This window comes from Scyliorhinus torazame, chromosome 6, assembly GCF_047496885.1.
Source record: "Scyliorhinus torazame isolate Kashiwa2021f chromosome 6, sScyTor2.1, whole genome shotgun sequence".
Lineage (NCBI taxonomy): Eukaryota > Metazoa > Chordata > Chondrichthyes > Carcharhiniformes > Scyliorhinidae > Scyliorhinus > Scyliorhinus torazame.
Genome location: NC_092712.1, coordinates 27,229,131 through 27,250,594, shown reverse-complemented (window position 1 = coordinate 27,250,594; position 21,464 = coordinate 27,229,131). Strand labels below are relative to the sequence as shown.

General features: G+C 45.3%; 1 protein-coding gene across 3 annotated transcripts in view; it reads right to left on the bottom strand.

The window, feature by feature from the left end:
- LOC140424727 (CTD small phosphatase-like protein) overlaps positions 1–21,464 on the bottom strand; it is a 252,399-nt gene that overhangs the window by 73,080 nt on the left and 157,855 nt on the right. For all 3 annotated transcript variants that reach the window (XM_072508055.1, XM_072508057.1, XM_072508056.1), the window contains exon 2: positions 14,402–14,559. In XM_072508055.1, coding sequence (XP_072364156.1) covers positions 14,402–14,559 — 158 coding nt within the window. The remainder of the gene's footprint in view (positions 1–14,401; positions 14,560–21,464) is intronic.

Sequence of the window (21,464 nt, the reverse complement as noted above, 5' to 3'; positions counted from 1 at the left end):
GCAGGGTAGGTGAATTGGCCACGCTAAATAGTCCCTTACTTGGATTTTATGTTTAAACAAGTGTGATGTTATCCATTTTGATTGGAAAAACGGAAAGGCAACTTATTTTCTAAAGGAGAGAAACTTTGGTGCAGTGAATCTTAGAAAACTAGCATGCAGGTACAGCAGGTAATAAGGAAGACAAATTAAAGTTTGGCATTATAGCTAAAGGAATAGAATATCAAAGTGTTGCTGCAACTACACAAGGCAGTGGTGAGATCGCACCTGGAGTACTGTGCATAGTTTTGGTCCCATTATTTGAGGAGTGATGCATTGAAGCAATTCAGAGGAGATACACGAGATTGATTACAGAGATGTTTTATGAAGAGAGATGAGCAGTTTAGGTCTATACGCTCTCGAGTTTCGAAGAATGAGAGATCTAATTGAGGTATACAAGATGATAGAACGTATTGACAAAGTAGACATGGAGCTGATCCTGATTCATCTTTTGGGGCAATCCAGAACGTGAGGTAGTAGTTCTGGGATAAGGGGCAGCAGATTTAAAATCGAGATGAGAACATAAGAACTGGGAGCAGGAGTAGGCCATCTGGCTCTTCAAGCCTGGTCCGCCATTCAATGAGATCATGGTTGATCTTTCGTGGACTCTGCTCCACTTTCCGGCCCGAACACCATAACCCTTTATTCCTTTATTCTTCAAAAAAACTGTGTCTTTATCTTGAAGATATTTAATGAAGGAGCCTCAACTGCTTCACTGGGCAGGGAATTCCATAGATTCACAACCCTTTGGGTGAAGAAGTTCCTCCTGAGCTCAGTCCTAAATCTACTTCCCCTTATTTTGAGGCTATGCCCCCTAGTTCTGCTCTCACCCGCCAGTGGAAACAACCTGCCCACATCTATCCTATCTATTCCCTTCATAATTTTATATGTTTCTATAAGATCCCCCCCGCATCCTTCTAAACTCCATCGAGTACAGTCCCAGTCTACTCAACCTCTCCTCATAATCCAACCCGCTCAACTCTGAGATTAACCTAGTGAATCTCCTCTGCACACCCTCCAGCGCCAGTACGTCCTTTCTCAGGTAAGGAGACCAAAACTGAACACAATACTCCAGGTGTAGCCTCACTAACACCGTGTACAGTTGCAACATATCCTCCCTAGTCTTAAACTCCATCCCTCCAGCAATGAGGGGCAAAACTCCATTCGCCTTCTTAATCACCTGTTGCATTGGTAAACCAACGTTTTGTGACTCATGCACTAGGACACCCTGGTCCCACTGCACAGCAGCATGTTTTAATATTTTATCATTTAAATAATAATCCCTTTTGCTGTTATTCCTACCAAAATGGATAACCTCACATTCATCAACATAGTATTCCATCTGCCAAACCCTAGCCTATTCACTTAAACTATCCAAATCCCTCTGCAGTGTCCTCTGCACTTTTTTGCTTTACCACTCATCTTAGTGTCGTCTGCAAACTTGGACACATTGCACTTGGTCCCGAACTCCAAATTATTTATGTAAATTGTGAACAGTTGTGGGACCAACACTGATCCCCAAGGGACACCTCTAACTACCGATTGCCAACCAGAGAAACACCCATTAATCCCAACTCTTTGCTTTCTATTAATTAACCAATCCTCTATCCATGCTACTACTTTACCCTTAACGCCATGCATCTTTATCTTATGCAGCAACCTTTTGTGTGGCAAAAGGAAGAAATTGCTTCTTTCAAAGAGTCGTGAATCTGTGGAATTCACAACTCCAGACTGCAGTGGATTCCGGGACATTAGGTAAATTTGACGAGACAGGTTTTAAATTAGTAATGGGCTGAAGGCTAATGGAGAACGGGCAGGAAAGTGGAGTTGAGGTCAAGATCAGATCAGCCATGATCATATTTAATGGCAGAGCAGGCCAGAGGGGCTGAATTGCCTACTCTTGTTCCTAGTTCTTGTGTTCTTGTCAAGGGATAGGGAATAAACAAAGAACAAGACAGCACAGGAACAGGCCCTTCGGCCCTCCAAACCGGTCATGATATCAACCTTTGCCGAAACCCTCAGCACTTCCTCTACACCCATCCTATCCATGTGTTTGTCAAGATGCCTTTTGAACGCCGTTAATGTATCTGCTTCCAACAACCTCCCCTGGTAACGTGTTCCAGGCACTCACCACTCTCTGTGTAAAAAACCTGCCTCGCACATCTCCTCTAAACTTTGCCCCATGGACCTTAAACCTATGCCCCCTGATGACTGACCCCTCCATCTTGGGAAAGGGTGCCTCCCCATCCACTCTATCCATGTCCCTCATAATCTTGTGGACCTGTATCAGATCACCCCTCAACCTCAGTCTTTCTAATGAAAACAGTCCGAGTCTATTCAGCCTCTCCACATAGCTAACACCTTCCAGACCAGGCAACATCCTGGTAAACCTCCTCTGCACCATCTCCAAAGCCTCCACATCCTTCTGGTAGTGTGGCGACCAGAATGGTGTGCAATATTCCAGGTGAGGCCGTACCAAGGTTCTATACAATTGCAGCATGACTCGCCAGTTTTTATACTCGATGCCCCGTTCAATGAAGGTTTCTTGATGCTTTCTTGCTTCCATATGCTTTCTTGACTACCTTATCCACTTGTGTTGGCACCTTCAAAAATCTGTGGACATGCACGCCGAGATCTCTGATTTTCTATATTTCTAAGAGTTTTGCCATTTACGGTATATTTCCCCTGTTAGACCTACCAAAATGCATTACCGCACATTTGTCCGGATTAAACGCCATTTGCCATTTCTCTGCCCAAGTCTCCAACCTACCTATGTCCTGCTGTATCTTCTGACAATCCTCAATACTTTCCGCCACCCCACCAACCTTGGTGTCACCCGCAAACTTACTAATCAGACTGGCTACATTTTCCTCCAAATAGGTTCTGTACAATACAAACAACAGAGGCCCCAGCACAGATCCCTGTGGAACACCACTAGTCACAACCTTCCATTCAGAAAAACACCCTTCTACTGCTACCCTTTGCCTTCTGTGACCGAGCCAGTTCTGTATCCATCTGACCACCTCACCTCTGATCCTCTGACTTCACCTTTTGTACCAGTCTGCCATGAGGCACCTTGTTAAAGGCTTTACTGAAGTCCACGTAAACAACATCCACCGCCCTCCCTTCATCAATAGTCTTTGTCACCTCCTCAAAAACCTCGATCAAGTTAGTGAGGCACAACCTCCCCTTCACAAAACCAAGCTGTCTATCGCTTATGAGTCCATTTGTTTCCAAATGGGTATAAATCCTGTCCCTGAGATTTCTCTCCAATAATTTACCTACAACCGACGTGAGGCTCACCAGCCTATGGTTTCCAGGATTATCCCTGCTACCTTTCTTAAACAGCGGTACCACATTAGCTATTCTCATGTCCTCTGGGATCTCACCTGTAGCCAATGAGGATACAAAGATGTCAGTCAAAGCCCCAGCAATTTCCTCTCTTGCTTCTCTCGGTATTCAGGGGTAAATCTCATCCGGCCCAGGAGACTTATCTATCCTAATATCTTTTAAAAGACCCAATACCGCCTCCTTTTAATGTTAACATGATCCAGAATGTCCACACACCCTACCCAAGAATCATCTTCCACAACGTCTCTCTCTTTGGTGAACACTGATGCAAAGTACTCATTTAGTACCTCGCCCATTTCCTCTGGCTTAACACATAGATTCCCCCCACTGTCCATAAGTGGTCCAATCCTTTCCCTGACCACCCTCTTTCTTTTTACATATGAATAAAAGGCTTTGGGATTCACCTTAATCCTACTTGCCAAGGATTTTTCATGACCCCTCCTAGACCTCCTAATTTCCTGCTTCAGTACCTTCCTACTTTCTTTATACTCCTCAAGGGTTTTCACTGTTCTCACCCTTCTAGACCGTACAAAAGTCTCCTTTTTCTTTTTGACGAGGTTTACAATATCCCTTGTTATCCAAGGCTCCCTAAACTTCCCATACTTATCCTTTGTTCTCTCAGGAACTTGACTTTCCAGAATCCTAATCAACTATCACTTGAATGACTCCCACATGTCCGATTTTGATCACCATCCATGGTGGACTGACTTCATTAACACTACACCCTGTATGCTTCATCCGATGCCAGTGCTTATGTAGTTACATTGTATATGTTGTGTTGCCCTATTATGTATTTTCTTTTATTCCCTTTTCTTCTCATGTACTTAATGATCTGTTGAGCTGCTCGCAGAAAAATACTTTTCACTGTACCTCGGTACACGTGACAATAAACAAATCCAATCCAATCCAATCCAATCCAATCCATCCAACAGCCGCACCCAATCCAAATTCTTCAATTCCTGTCTAATGTTATCGTAATTTGTCTTTCCCCATTTTAGCACCTTAACGCGAAGGTTACCCTCATTCCTATCCAAAAGTACCCTAAAACTTACGGAATTGTGGTCACTACTCCCAAAATGTTCCTCGAACGAAACCTCAACCACCTGTTCAGGCTCATTCCCCAATACCAGATCCAGTATTGGACTATCTACATATTGCATCAAGTCTTCCTGGATACAGCTTACAAACTCTGCCCCATCCAAACCCCGAGCACTAAGTGAGTCCCAGTCAATATAGGGGAAATTAAAATCGCCTACCACAACAACCCTGTTACTTTTGCACCTATCCAAAATCTCTCTACCTATCTGCTCTGGCAGATACCTCCTCGCTGGCAGTTGGGGGGCCTGTAATAAACGCCCAACATTGTGAATGCCCCCTTCCTGTTCTGGAGCTCTACCCATTGTACCTCATTGTATGAGCCTCCAAGGTGTCCTCCCGCAGTATGGCTATAATATTCTCTTTAACCAGTAATGCTCCCCACCCGTTTTACATCCCCCTCTATCTCTCCTGAAGAATCTATATCCTCCAACGTTCAGCTGCCAATCCGGCCCTTCCTTTAACCATGTTTTGGTGATAGCCACAACATTGTAATTCCAAGTACTAATAAGTGCTCTAAGTTCATCTGCCTTACCAGCTATACTTCTGGAGTTGAAACAAATACACTTCAAACCACTGCGTTTGAGCAGACAGGGTGATGTTGTTCTCTTATTTTTGTTCTCTATTCCCCCTTCAGTTATTACACTTTCTACACTAGCGCTCTGGTTCCCACCCCCTGCCATACTAGTTTAAATCCTCCCGAGTGACTCTAGCAAACCTCCCACAGGTACACAACAGCTAACAAAATGATGGAGTGGGTCGTTAAAGCCAAATTATGAAACACCTGGGGCGGGATTCTCCACTCCCGCGCCAAAGTGGCCACGCCGTTGTGAACGCCGTTGAGGTTCACGACGGCGCAAACCGGCCCCGATCCCGGCCGATTCAGGCCCTGACAATGGGCTAGGATCGGGGCCGCGTCATCTACACGCGCCAGGCCTTGTCGCCCGTGTAAAGGCGGCGCCGCGTAGATGATGCGGCCGGCGCCGCATAACTGCCGTCATCCGCGCATGCGTAGTTGCCGTCCTCTCTAAGTCCGCCCCGCAAGAAGATGGCGGACGGATCTTGCGTGGCCACGGAAGGAAGGAGGTCCTCCTTCAGAGAGGACGGCCCGACGATCGGTGGGCACCGATCTCGGACCACCCCACATTTGAGGTACCCCCGGTGCAGGATTCCCCCCCCCCCCCCCCCCCCCCCGCAGGCCGCCCCCCCAACATTCACGCACCGTTCACGACGGCAGCGACCAGGTGTGGACGACGCCGGGGGGAACCCGCCGTTTTGGCCTGGCCGCTCGGCCCATCCGGGCCTGAGAATAGCGGGGGTGCCGTGAGAATCGCCATTTTGGGTGTCTCCGCCGATTCTCCGGCCTGCGGAACTCGACCGGGCTGTTCCCACCGCTTGGGAGAATCGCAGGAGGGCGTCGGACCGGCGGCCCGGGAAATTTTGGCGGCCCAGGCGATTCTCCCAACCGGCGCGGGAGTGGAGAATCTCGCCCCTGGTCCTAGGTTTTACCGCCGATGTTTTGGGGATCATATTCTGCAATTTCAACCATTTAGAAACACAGAAACTGGGAGAATGCCCCTCAACCTGTTCTGTATTTCAATTGCAGCTGATCTGTACTTGAAATCATTCAATCTACCTTAACTAGAAAAATCAATCTCAAGTTATAAAGTTTTCAAGTGCCCCCCCCCCCCCGCCCTTGTTCTGGACCCCTCAGCTACAGGAGATAGTTCCTCTCTATATACACCATCAAATCCTTAAACGCTTCAATTAGATCCCTTGTTAATCTTCCATAGCTAAGGAATAAAAGGCTGGTCGCTGCAGCCTGTCCTCATAATTTTACATTTTATGAAGATGTGAAGTTTGTCCAATGATTTTAGGAATAAATCTCCAACGGGTTGTTTAAGTGTCATTTTGCACTATTATTGAAGCATGTGATTTCTCAGAGCCGACAAAACAATTTAGGTCACAGGACTCAAAACAAAGGGCTCAGGAAGAACAGCCAGCAGGGCCATTAGCTGAAGATCCTCCATTATAATAAGGATCTGTCATAATACTGCTCCACACAGCACACGTAGTTTGTTTTAAGAGTGCATGTATGTATAAAACCGTCTGCTTGCAATTCTGGCGGTGGGCTCAAAAGAAAAAGGAAAATTGAGCACATAATCGATGAATTGGTCTATTGTTGGATAGCTATTAAAAGGAATAATCGACTTGATTGATAATTTTGAACAGTATTCTTACAGTAAAATAAGTCTGCCTGAATTATGTTTTGGTGATCGAGATCATGCATCAAGCCACAGCTTAACTGATTCCCTCACTGGTGGAGCAGTCATATAACCGGTTTCCAGGTCTCTATCAACGCTCCTCATAGTCTGGGGTTGACAGAAAGTGGGACAAGAGCAGACCACATCGGGCGCACTTAATTTTTCTTCCTCTCTTTCTGAGAGGTGGGACAGGCAGCACCCAGGCCTTTGTCTGAAGTCTTAGTTTAACGATGTAACCTGCCATATGAGGATTCATCAGTTGGTTTGCATCAACAATGGGACTGCCATCAGAACCACAGTCCTTCTTTTGAAGGTAAAGGAATTAAAATAATGTTATTGCCCAGCATCTGGCTGGAGTACAGCCCCATGTGTAACTGTTGAAAAGAGAAAGTAAGCTTGAAGTCCAAGATTCAGGAATCAAACTGGTTGGGTTGTGTACCAAATGTGAGTGTTGTGGGAAGTCAATTCAAAATCCACTGCTTCAGCAGCTATCTGGGTATTCAGAGGAACAGGAGAAAGTCTTCTTCCTCCACTGTGAAATTTAACAAGTCTGCCATTTCCTTCTTAAGACCATAGGGATATAGGTGCAGAAGTCGGCCATTCGACCCATCGAGTCTGCTCTGCCATTCAATGAGATCATGATTGATCTGATATAATAATCCTCAACTCTATTTCCCACCTTATCCCCATAACTCTTAATTCCCTCACTGATCAAAGTTCTGTCTATCTCAGCCTTGAACATACTTAGCGACCCAGCCTCTACAGCTCTCTGCGGTAAAGAATTCCACACATTCACTCCCCTCTGAGAGAAGAGGTTTCTCCTCATCTCTGATTGAAATGGGTGATCCCTTACTCTGAGATTGTGCCCTCTGGTCCTAGACTCCTTGCACAAAGGGAAACACCTCTCAGCATCTACCCTGTCAAACCCCCTGAGAATCCTATTTGTCTCAATAAGGTCACCTCTCATTCTTCTAAACTCCAATGAGCACAGGCCCAACCTTCTCAACCTCAGTAAAATCCCTCCATACCCGGGGTCAACCTAGTGAACCTTCTCTGGACGGCCCCCAATGCCAGGAGATATTTCCTTAGATAAGGGGACCAAAACTGCTCAGTTTAGTACGCATATACTCACTGAGACGAGACCACATTCCGCTTTATGGGCCTTTGACAGGCAGCACAAGTGATTAGCACTGTGGCTTCACAGCGCCAGGGTCCCAGGTTCGATTCCTTGCTGGGTCACTGTCTGTGCGGAGTCTGCACGCTCTCCCAATGTCTGCGTGGGTTTCCTCCCGGTGCTCCGGTTTCCTTCCACAGTCCAAAGACGTGCAGGTTAGGTGGATTGCCGTTAGTGACCATAAAAGGTTAGGTAGGGTTATAGGGATAGGGTGGAAGTGAGGGCTTAACTGGTTCGGTGCAGACTCGATGGGCCGAATGGCCTCCTTCTGCACTGTAAGTTCTATGTTTACAGTACTAATTACAGTACTAATCTCTTTCTTAATATTTCATTAAAAATCTTCGATATTCCATGAAGGTTTTATTTAAAATCTTTTTTTAAACCTCTACTTTTTATTCCTTTGTTCCTTTTTACTGCTCTTTCCACCTGATTTAAATTTTTCCTTTCTTTTAATTTAACACTACCTTGTACCTCAGTTTAACTACATAAAAGTGGAGCCTTTGCACTTTTGTGTTTTGCAATGGTTATATGCCGCACAAATACTTTTCTGAATATTCACCACCAAGTTCAGAGTTACCCATTAATAAGTTTAGTCCATCTTACTGCAATCAATTCATTTCTTGTCCTTTCAAAGGCTGCCCTTAAATTTAATACTTTCGGATTCCCTCTTCTCACTCTCAAACCTAATAATACAATTATATAATGGTCACTACGCTCAAGATGCTCTTTTATAATAATCTTTACTATAGTGTCACAAGTAGGCTTACATTAACGCTGCAATGAAGTTACTGTGAAAATCCCCGGGTCGCCACACTCCGGCGCCTGTTTGGGTACACAGACATGGGGAGAACGTGCAGACTGCACACTGACAGTGACCCAAGCTGAGAATCGAACCCGGGTCTCTGGCGCTGTGAAGCAACAGTGCTAACCGCTGTGCTACCGTACCGTCCTTACTGTCAGACTAATTCTGGTTTGTTAATCAGCACTAAATCTATTATGGCCTCCTCCCTTGTTGATTCTAAAGCATATTGCCCCAGTAAACTGTCCTGAAACCATTATAGAAAAATTGCCGTTACTACTCAAGCTGTACTGCTTCTCCCAGTTTATGTGATACTTAGAAATTCTCATTATAACCATGTTTGTTTTCCTACTTGCCTCCCTGAGCTCCATGTTTAAATATCAGTGCTGTCGGGAGTTCTGCAGGCAACCCGTTAAGTGCTGTTTTCTGGGGGAATTGGTGCTGCCATTGGCCTTACTGCCTCTGAGCCTAGAAGAGGTAGAAGTAGATTTTCCTTCAGTGTTCGTGATTGCTACCTGGTGACACAGGGTTGGAGAATGCGTGCCAGTCAACTTCCATGATGAACCAGGTACAGCTGAGCTGTGATGCTGCTCACAGCCAAATTGCCCACTAACAATTCAAATTGACACAAGAGTTTGGAGAGCTGACAGAAATGGTTGAACCAAATTCCAGTGTAATGTCCTGTTTTCAAAGTTAAGAGTAAAGAAAATTGGGAAAACAGAAAACAAATAGTTTATAACTGAAAGAAATTGAGCCACATGGCATATTGCTTTGTCAGGTGAGCATTAGGGGCTCTGGAATACACATTTAAAGCCCACCCCACCCCGTGCATGGCGGCGCAGTGGTTAGCACTGCTGCCTCATGGCAGCAAGGACCTGGGTTCGATCCCGGCCCCGGGTCACTGTCCGTGTCGAATTTGCACATTCACCCCGGGTCTGTGTGGGTCTCATCCCCACAACTCAAAAGATGTGCAGGGTAGGTGGATTGGCCATGCTAAATTGCTCCTTAATTGGAAATTTAAAAATAAATTATAAGGATCATAAAAGTGCAGGAACACATCCGAACAGCAACGGGCCAATTGTACAGTAGTGCTCCATTCCCCCGGTGAGTTGGAGATACAATCCCAAGAGTCTATTCCCTTCTAATCTCTTCAAATAGTCCTCCCCACATCGGGACATTACTCAAATCACAGCACAAAATTAATTTTTGGAAATGTCAATGTTAGTTTTGCTCCCCTTACATTAGTCACTGTGACACTTGTTGCCTCATGACATCTCAGCTTTCTCGCGGAGAACAAATGGCCAGGAAATTTAGATGGGGTACTGGAGTACTCGGTTCAGGAGCAAGAACATTAGGTTGTCTAAAAGATTTATTCCAGTGTTCTCTCTTAAAAGAGCTCCAGGCAGAAATAAAGTAGGAGTAATACATCTTTTTCATTTCTGCCACTGTTGGAATCACATTGTTAATCATGATGTGGAGATGCCGGTGTTGGACTGGGGTGGGCACAGTAAGAAGTCTGATAACACCAGGTTAAAGTCCAACAGGTTTGTTTCGAATCACTAGCTTTCGGAGCGCTGCTCCTTCCTCAGGTGAATCCTATTGTTAATCATAGGAATGTAGGAGCAGGAGTAAGCCAATCAGCCCATTGAGGCTACTCCACCATTCAATACGATCATGGCTGATCAGACATTTCAGTGCCTTTTTCCTACATTACCTCATATCCCTTTATGTTATTAGTATTTAGAAACCTACAATTCCTGCTTTAAACATACTCAATTTAGCCCTCCGAGGTGGAGAATTTCAACAATTCACAACACTGTGTAAAAAGATTCTCTCCGACTCAGCCCCAAATGGCTTCCGCCTTATTTTGAAATTGCCCCCCCCCTGGTTCTAGACTCCTCAACCAGAGGAAACATCTTACCTGCAGTACCCTGCTAATCCCTTTAACTATTTTATAGATTTCAATGTGATCACCTTTCATTCTTCTACGCCCTAGAGAATACAAGCCCAGTTTCCCCAATCTCTCTTCATAGGACAATCCCTCCATCCCTGGGACAAGTCTGGTGAACCTTGTGTTGTACTCCATCTGTGGCAACTGTATCCTCTCTGAGGTAAGGGGGCCAAAACTGCACACAGTAATGTTCATATAAAAAAGTTAAAATTTGGTAACGGTTTCAGTCACAGACAAGAGTGAGGAAAATATATATATTTTAAATTATGCATTTAAATGGATATAGGGAATGCCAACAGGCCAACAGTAATAAATGGGTCTGAAATGGCAACATAGAAAATTGAAGAATTTATCTTCAGTCTAGTCTTGCTTACGAACAAAGCTTTTAGTTACCTTCTTAATTATTAAAGATTTTGCAGCATAGCCTGGGGAAGGAGTTAAATTAGTCACTGCGTCCTTCAGTTTATAGTACAGTGGGTTTGGTCCACAAGGATTAGACTACAAGATAGTGGGATTTTAAAAACAGTATCTTGAAACCGAATGCATTAACAACACTGCATGTTTCTCGGTTCATAGCAGACAGAACTACTGGCTTTCTTGGACACATTTCACCACTTAAAACTAAATGTCATTGCAAGACGCATCTTTGCCTCACATCAGTTTGTTGATATGCTGTCCAGGAAATAACATACATGGTCTCTTTTTAGTTTCTAATCATCATCCAGGTATAGTCCATACACTGAATTTTGCCTCACTCACAGCAAACTACATTCTCTAAATCAGTGGCTAGTTAGCAGAACAAAAACTAACGAGCCTCTCTAGAGCACTTAACAAAGGATTAGAACAGATAGCATTAGGAATTAGCATTTTCTATCCTGTAATGACATTGTTTAAACTACATAAATCAGGCCAGCAGGGATCAGTCTGTTAGAACCTATGCACCATGGTTACAAATCAGATCAGCCATGATCTCATTGAATGATGATGCAGGCTCGAAGGACCAAGTGGCCTACTCCAGCTCCTAATTTGTATGTTAATGTACAACATTACCGATGGCGGCACAATAGCACAGTGGTTAGCACTGTTGCTTCCCAGCACCAGGGTCCCAGGTTCGATTCCCGGCTTGGGTCACTGTCTGTGCGGACTCTGCACGTTCTCCCCATGTCTGCGTGGGTTTCCTCCCAGTTCTCCGGTTTTCTCCCACAGGTCCCAAAAGACGTGCTTATTAGATGATTTGGACATTCTGAATTCTCCCTCTGTGTACCCGAACAGGTGCCGGAATGTGGTGACTAGGGGCTTTTCACAGTAACTTCATTGCAGTGCCTACTTGTGGCAATAAAGATTATATGATATCTTAGATCTTCATTCATGCCAAACCCCTCCTTCCACTTTTCCCACTGACCATCAGTTTATGTTCCATTACTAACCACCCATCTGCCTACCTGTTGGTTCCTTACAGAAAATTTCATATTGGACAACCCACTGAGGCTAAAATAGTGAGCTGACAACATTTTGGTATATTAAAAGGTTTGCAATGGACACTTCAGTCACTTTGATCTGGGCTCCAACCTTACTGGGGATTACGGAAAAATTGTTCAATTCAAGTGTAGCAAAACTACCCTGCTTCTCAATTCTATCCCTCTCGAAAAGAAGTCTGGAGCTTGGCTGGCTTTGTTATTTTAAAACGGCTTTGTTAAGCTGTGGCACAACCTTTGGTGATACTAACCTGGGGCGCAACGTTTAAAATAGCATTAATGCTTAATTTAGATGAAGCTTAATATTTTCAAAAGGATTCAGTGTCGGCGGAGAATTTCTTAACACATTTTACAGAAGGTTTGCTGCAACCATTCAGGTATAAGAGGAAACATGGTTGATTCACAGGCAGCAAATAATTGTTGCAAGTGGTTGGGTTAAATGCTGGATCATCATCTATACATAGATTGTTTTCTTTCGGGGATAGGGAGCACAGTCTTAAAATATGCAAATAACGCAGACGTTGGGGCAAACAGTGGAAAATCAGGAATTCAAATGAATGTGTAGAAAGGTGAGGTACTATATCGTGGAAGGGGAAAGCAGTGTTCACCAAAATGATGCCAGGCTGGTAAATGAAAATGAACCAGGCATTCAAAATAAATACGAATGAGTGCAAAGGAAGGTAGACATAAATTGCAGATTCCCTCAATGAATCACTCCCTTTTACGGTAATCAGTGTTTATCCACGCAAACATAAAGTCAAGCAAAACCAAAGTCCAAAGGAAACAAGATTTCTCCCAAGACTCTATTTAAGATCTCTCCCAGTTTCCTCCCATTTATCCGAGCTGACGAATCCGAGCCTTTGACAGGCAGCACGGTAGGTTCGATTCCAGCTTGGGTCACTGTCTGTGCGGAGTCTGCACATTCTCCCCGTGTGTGCGTGAGTTTCCTCCGGGTGCTCCGGTTTCCTCCCACAGTCCAAAGATGTGCAGGTTAGGTGGATGGGCCATGCTAAAATTGCCCTTAGGTTAGATGGGGTTACAGGGATGGGGTGGAGGTGTGGACTTGAGTGGGGTGCTCTTTCCAAGAGCCGGTGAAGACTCGATGGGCCGAATGGCCTCCTTCTGCACTGTAAATTCTATGATTCTTTGACTTAAGGCAATTTTAAATGTCTGCAGCTATGTCTGGTGGCAAGGTCTTACTTAGCAGGGCATTCCACTCGAGGCAAAAAAAGAAACACCAAATGAGAGTCTCCTCACCCTCAGTCCAAACTTTATTTAGACCTTTAGTAAATGCACAGACCAGAATTTCAATGCAGGAAATCCATAAATCTGTATTTGCACACAAAAAATGTGCTGTTTGGGACTACTGATTTGAGCTGAGAATAGCTTTTTTTCTAAAAATGAAATGAGTTTATTCTACAGCAAAGATTCATAAACAAGCGTATTGTTATTCCCTGCAGTGTGAACTTCCAAAACGACACTTCAGAAAAGTTTGGAGCTGTGCAACAAAAAGCTTTACTGGAGGCTTGAACACTAACTTAAAATGTCTGAACGTGCTCCAAGATTTAAAAGGTAGGAGCAGTTTGCACCTTTGCCAAAAATACTTTAGGGCCCCATCTGTAATCCCGTCTCTAAATATGCAAAGTCTTCATTATTGGAATCCTTTGTGAGAAAGCCAAGTGTTTTAAGTAGTCAATTAGTCATGAAATAGCGTCAGAACAGAGACATTCTGAAAGGTACTTCAACCTGCTGCCAAACATCTCAACAAATCTATTACCAAAATGTCTGCAACTTTCAGTTTAAGGATGGAAATAAATGAAATGAAAAATGAAAATCGCGTAACGTCACAAGTAGGCTTCAAATGAAGTTCCTGTGAAAAGCCCCTAGTCGCCACATTCCGGCGCCTGTTCGGGAAGGCTGAATTGAACCGTGCTGCTGGCCTGCCTTGGCCTGCTTCAAAAGCCAGCTATTTAGCCCTGTGCTAAACCAGCCCCTATACCGGCGTATTTTTAAATTGTGAAGCAAGTAGCTGATAATACTTGGTTCTGGCCAGGAGCAGCATCATTGCACTCATGAGTAAAAGTTCCTGATCTGAATCGATTCTGACTGACAACTGATTTCTTAATGGAGCAGATTAGTATTTTGTCTACTTTGGGAATTACTCGGTAGCAACGGAAAGAATAAGTTGTCACCCCAGATGCATCCGGAAATTCCGTCACCAAATGCTTGATCAATAAAAACAGAGGGAAAACGCACCTTGCCAATCGACCCATTCTCCTCCACAGTGGTGATCTGAGCATTGCTGTTGCTGTTGCAGGTCGTCGAATCCACATTGTAGTCTCGAAAGCAACATAGGAACGAGTTGAAAAAGCTCCGACTCCTCTGTTTCTTCAAGCTGACGCTGCTCTGAGAAACTGAAAGAGAGAATGCGATTTTAAAAATTAGCTGAAGAAAATAGCTGGCATCATTTTTGCCACAGTTTAGGGGCTTGCTTATCAGCACAGAGGATTGCTTATCTCGGATGCTTCAATTCCCTCCATTCAATCTATCTCCTTTCCCTTGCCTTGCCCCTTGAGTAGATCTCTTTAAGATTTTTGAGAAGTTAAGGAAGTTTAGTTAGTCTTATTGTGAAGAGAGTTTTCAATTTGAAGATTTACTAACAAAACTGATCCAGTCATACTGTTCATTATGGCGAAGGGTTCAAATATCAGATGAGTTCTGAGAAAATCAAGCCAGATAAAATCTTTAGCCTACAAGGCAGACCTGAATAGGTTAGCAAGAATGTGCACGGTCTGTGGGTTCAATTGACAATTACATGGTTCTGGGAGGCATTGTGATGGACAATCACAGGATAGGTGCAGTTGATTTAAGAAAAAATCACCAGAGGTTGCAGGAGGCAGATATTTGGCCCATTGCGCCTGTGCTGGTTCTTTGAAAGAGCTGTCCAATTAGTCCCATTACCCTGCTCCTTCTCCTTAGCTGTTCTTTTTGTATGTATCGAATTCCCTTTTAAAAGTTTCACTTTATAATCAATTTCCATTTCTTCCAGGCAGTGCATTCCAGATCATCATTCGATACTCATTCTATAAAAATGTTTTTCCTCAAGTTGCCTCTGGTTCTTGTGCCAATTATCATAGATTTGTGTTCTCTGGTTACCGGTAACAGTTTCTCTTTAGTTACTCCATCAAAACTCTTCATTATTTTGAATGCTCCTATAAAATCTCCTGTCTCTGCCTCCAAGGAGAACAACACCAATTTCTCCAGTCTCTTCACGTAACTGAAGTATCTCACTCCGAGAATAAGATTGATGTTCTGGCTTGCAAAGGAAGCCTGTTTTATTTCAATTCAGGTATCCAAGAGAGTGTCCTACTGTGAACAACACAATCTTTTTTTTTTTTTAAAGGGGGCAATTTAGCATGGCCAATCCACCTGTCCTGCACATCTTTGGGTTGTAGGGGTGAGACCCACGCAGGCACGGGAAGAATGTGCAAACTCCACACGGACAGTGACCCGGGGCCGGGATCGAACCCAGGTCCTCGGCTCCATGAGGCAACAGTGCTAACCAGTGTGACACCGTGCTGCTCCTTGAACTGCCTGATCTTGATCAACATGCGCTTTGTTGCAAATGTTTCATGGTAAAAGAATGATGAAGGGACCAACTGTATAGTAGCCAAATTTGATGACGATACAGAGATAGGGAGGAAAGCAAGTTGTGAGAAGGACATCTCCTATCTAAAACTTGCAGGCTTTTTTTTTATAAAGAGAGTGGTCAAAAATTTGCAAGATGGAGTATAATGTGGGAAAACGTGAGGTTGTCCAGTGGGAAGAATAAAAAAAAAAGAGAACTGTATTTAAATTGAAAATTGAAAATGACTGCAAAATGCTCAGGTATTCTTATACATGAATCACAAAACGTTAATATGCAGATACTGCGAGTAATTAAGAAGGTAAATGGAATGCTGGCCTTTATTGCAAGGGGGTTGGGGTATACAAGTAGGGAGGTCTTGCTACAACTGTACAGGACATTGACAAGACCGTGATTAGAGGACTGCATACAATTTTGTTTTTCTTATTTGCATTGGAGGGGGTTCAGAAAAGGGACACTAGAGCGATTCCTGGGATCAAAGAATTATCTTATGGGGAAAGGTTGAGCAGGTTGGGACTATAAAGAATGAGAAATTATCTCACTGAAACATAAGATTCTGAGGGCATTTGACAGAGTAGGTGCAGAGAGGATGCTTCTCCTCCTGGGGATTCTATAACTAGGGGACACAGTTTCAAAAGAAGTCGTTACCAATTTATGATGGAGATGAGGAAGAATTTCTTCTCTCGTAACCTCTGCAAGTCATTACTCTTCGGAATTCTCTTCCTCAGAGAACAGTGGAGGCTGGGCCATTGAATATATTCAAGTCTGACTGAGATAGCTTTCTGACAGACAAGACAGTCAAGGGTGATTGGGTCAGGCACGGAAGTGAAGTTAAAGGCACAATCAGATGAGCCATGATCTAACGGAATGGTGGAACAGGCTCGAGCAGCTACTGCTATTTATGTTCTTATGTTCTATAACTGTGCGCAGTACACCAAATGTAGTCGAATCAATTTCTACACAAGTTTCTTTCTGAATGACTCAAGACTAACATCTTGTGGGCAGCACGGCGGCGCAGTGGTTAGCACCGCTGCATCATGGCGCTGAGGTCCCAGGTTCAATCCCAGTACTGGGTCACTGTCCGTGTGGAGTTTGCACATTCTCCCCGTGTTGGTGTGGGTTTCGCCCCACAACCCTAAGATGTGCAGGGTAGGTGGATTAGCCATGCTAAATTGCCCCTTAATTGGGAAAAATGAATTGGGTACTCTAAATTTATTTTTTTAAAGACTAATATCTTGGCTGGAATTCTCCCACAAAAATAACTAAGTGCTAGATTTTTCGGCCGTGCCTGCCGCAAGATTGGCACGGATGGGATGGGAACCATGTAAAGGTCTGTTGATCTCGTGCAGGAATTTCCTAGTCGCCGGAAAATCCTGCCCCAAGTTCCATTTCAGGCGGTAAAACGGGGGATAACGCCGCCAACTGTTCCGGCACGATTCCCATCGCAATCCACCTACATGCAAGTCATTTTTTGGAGCTTGGGAGAGAGTCCTGCTGGGAAAGAGATATGCAGAGCCTAAATACGCCGGCCAGGCCAGCTCCTCGGCAATCGGTACGGCCTTTTTAAAGGGTGCCCTGATCTCCAAACAACCTTACAGTCCCCCATTCCACCCCTTTCCCCTCCCCCCACAAGTCACCGACACCCCACTATGGGGTCACTGAAGATCCCTCGTGGCGTGGTCATCACATCTGATCTCCGTTGATGGAGATCAGTAGTGCTTCCCACCGCCCTCATGCTGCGCCAGCAGGGGTGGTGAATTCTGGAGTCTCCGACTAAAATCCGGAAATGCATATTTAAATAGGTTTAAATACTCATTTAAATATGTAAGTAGGGTTCCCGCCCTCAATTGCGTGCCAAGGGCCAGGAGCATCATTCTCCGTTTGGTAAGAACCCTACTTAAGGGGCTCTCCCACTATTCTCCGGGATTAGCGGGAGGTGAGCCGGACACAACACGAAGGGAGAATCGCACCCACCCCTTTTCTTTCCCCAAACCAGTAACTACAATCCCTTCCAAGAGACCCCACATGATGCTCACTAATTTTCCAAAATTCAATGCAGCGGCCACTACCCCAATAAAGCAGATCAGGCTTGACACCACACAGCCAACACTGCAAGGGTTAGTCAGGACACAGTAGCAGCAGATAGTGCCCATTCTGGTACATTTCTACAGTAATTTGCAACGCTTTGAACAAGTAGTGCTGTAAAGTGTACCTCCTCCCTGGTATGAGACTAACCATTTCTCAATCAGTGTAGGTAGGAATACAGAAACAGAAGTAGGCCATTAGGTAAGGAAAAGAGAAATTGGAGGAAAGACAGTGCAACTATTTTCTACACTGTGAAGCTGCGCCTTCTCATGTAGCTCTTCACCAAAATTTCAGCAGAACCACTGGGTTTGCTAAATATACAAGACTAATCCCATACCTATACTGTGCTCCTGCTTTTGTAATTATGGTACAGGGTGAGCAACTCTAGAGCTCAAACCCTTCATGGCAATATCTGAACATGAATGCAGCAAATCCAGGCTGGCACCAGAGAAATAATCAGAGAATTATAGAATTACAGTGCAGAAGGAGGCCATTCTGCACCGGCCCTTGGAAATAGCACCCTACCCTCGTAAACTGCCAGATTGTCAGAGAAACTCATCGGTTTACAAACGAATCCTAGAACCAGTCTGGTCAGTCGTGTGTTCGGAGTTTGATTCAAATCATCTCCGGGGAAAAGCAAGCAATAAGTTACCAACTCGACAGTTGTGCCCACATTCCAAGAGAGTAAAATGGAAACCCATAAAACTCTGAGCGAGTTATTTCTCAGCTGTGACCTGCCAAAATTGGGACGGTGTGCAGCCGGAAAATCCCGCGAGAGGCCTCGTCTGGAATTCTCGATGGTCACTACACCCCACGAGATCTAATGCAATCTCAGGAGACGTTACGATCTGGATCCTGCCCACAAGGGGCAGTATCTATATTTGCATAGTTAAGTGTGCAGTTAAGCTCACTTAACCATGTCTACGCCAGAACTAACCAGACGTAGACATCAGCGTTGCCGAGGAGTCCCCAGCCCAGTGCCATTTAGCACTGGTTTCCAAACAGGGACCAGGCGGAACAGCACTTGGGGGGGGTTCCCAGGTGATCGGAGGCCCCAGGTGGCTGACCGCTGGACAGGTTGGCACCCTGGCACTGTTGATGGCACCTGGGCACTATCACCTTGCCAGCCTGGCAGGGGCATTGCCAGGGTGCCAGTGCCAAGATGCCCCGGTGGCATTTTGCCTGTGCTGGGGATTAGGCCTTGGGATGCCCTGCCCCTATGAGGTGGGGTGCTTGGGGCTCGAGGACCCCTCAATGGGGAAGTTTGGGCGGGGGGGGGGGGGGGTAGGCGAATGATCGCCAAACGGAGCTCCTCAGTGCAGGAATCGGGAGCCCTGCCGATACCCCCAAAAAATAATAGAATGCCGTTCAATAACAGGGTCATTCCCAATGCTTTTAGTGCCGGGAAGGACCTCACTAAACCCACCCAAATCTGCAGCTTGTCAAAATGGTAATTATACTGGTCTGCTGTACCCATTATTTAAATGCAGGAGGTGTGGAATATAGAAATGGCTCTCCCTTGTTTATGTTGGGTTATTTAGCCACCCTACATCTACGTCATTTAGGACTGAGCTAGGTGCACTGCCTATTAAATAGCACAGTACGAAGTCTTACAACACCAGGTTAAAGTCCAACAGGTTTGTTTCGATGTCACTAGCTTTCGGAGCGCTGCTTATTAAATAGCAAGTTGACCTGGGATGTAAATAATCAATGTTGAACCATCAGGCTGACACACACGAGAGATTTTATAATTGTAGCAAGCCTTCAAGAGCTATTGATTGTGGTGCCTGTCTCATCAGGCAATGAACTCCACTGAATAGGCTTCAAGCTCCTGACTCAGGAATCCACAAGACCACCCGGTCACCTGTAAATAAAACTACGTTTGATGACAGATCTTTTGCCACAATACATGGTTCATGGTGGAATTCCCTGGCTAATCATAGAATTTACAGTACGAAGTCTTACAACACCAGGTTAAAGTCCAACAGGTTTGTTTCGATGTAACTAGCTTTCGGAGCGCCTTCAAACAACCGCGCAACCTCAAACGAACCATTGTTTGCAGCAAACTACCCAGTCTTCAGAACAGTGACCACGACACCACACAACCCTGCCATGGCAATCTCTGCAAGACGTGCCAGATCATTGACATGGATACCACTATTACACGTGAGAACACCACCCACCAGGTACGCGGTACGTACTCGTGCGACTCGGCCAACGTTGTCTACCTCATACGCTGCAGGAAAGGATGTCCCGAAGCGTGGTACATTGGCGAGACCATGCAGACACTGCAACAACGAATGAACGGACATCGCGCAACAATCACCAGGCAGGAATGTTCCCTTCCAGTCGGAGAACACTTCAGCAGTCAAGGGCATTCAGCCTCTGATCTCCGGGTAAGCGTTCTCCAAGGCGGCCTTCAGGACGCGCAACAGCGCAGAATCGCCGAGCAGAAACTTATAGCCAAGTTCCGCACACATGAGTGCGGCCTCAACCGGGACCTGGGATTCATGTCACATTACATTCATCCCCCACCATCTGGCCTGCGAAATCCTACCAACTGTCCTGGCTTGATGTAATTCACACCTCTTTAACCTGGGGTTACCCCATCTCTGGATCTGTAAAGATTTAATCACCTGCTAATGGTCGCATTCCAAGCATTGTTTGGCATCTTTGAATCTGTCTATATATGTGTTTCTGGAACAGACCTCTTCATTCACCTGAGGAAGGAGCAGCGCTCCGAAAGCTAGTTACATCGAAACAAACCTGTTGGACTTTAACCTGGTGTTGTAAGACTTCGTACTGTGCTCACCCCAGTCCAACGCCGGCATCTCCACATCATAGAATTTACAGTGCAGAAGGAGGCTATTCGGACCATCGAGTCGGCTCCAGCTACTTAAGCCACGCCTCCACCTTATCCCCGTAACCCAGTAATCCCACCTAACCTTTTTGGACGCTAAGGGCAATTTATCACGGCCAATCCACCGAACCTGCACATCTTTGGACTGCGGGAGGAAACCGAAGCACCCGGAGGAAACCCACGCAGACACGGAGAGAAAGTGCAGACTCCGCACAGACAGTGACCCAGCGGGGAATCGAATCACGTTCCCTGGCGCTGTGAAGCAACAGTGCTAACCACTGTGCTAACTTGCCATCCTGAGCAATATCTTATTTTCACCTGAATTGGATAAAAAGGAAAAGAAGCATTGACACTACTAGAATCCTACAACGATACAGAACAGGAGGGGCAGCACAGTGGCAAGCACAGCTGTATCACAGCGCCAGGGGGCCTGGTACAATTCCGATCTTGGGTGACTATGTGTGTGGAGTTTGTACTTTCTTCCCGTGTCCGGGCGAGTTTCCTCCGGATGCTCCGGTTTCCACCTACAGTCCAATGGTTCGGTGGATTGGTCATGCAAAATTGCCCCTTAATTCCAAAAATTGAATTAGGTACTCTAAACTTATAAAAACAAACATAAAACATAAAAACAAATTGTCCCATAGCGGGAGTAGTGGCGGTGAGGTAGAGCGTGACGGTGAGGTGGAACGGTGGCGGTGAGGTGGAGCAGGGGCGGTGAGGTGGAGCGG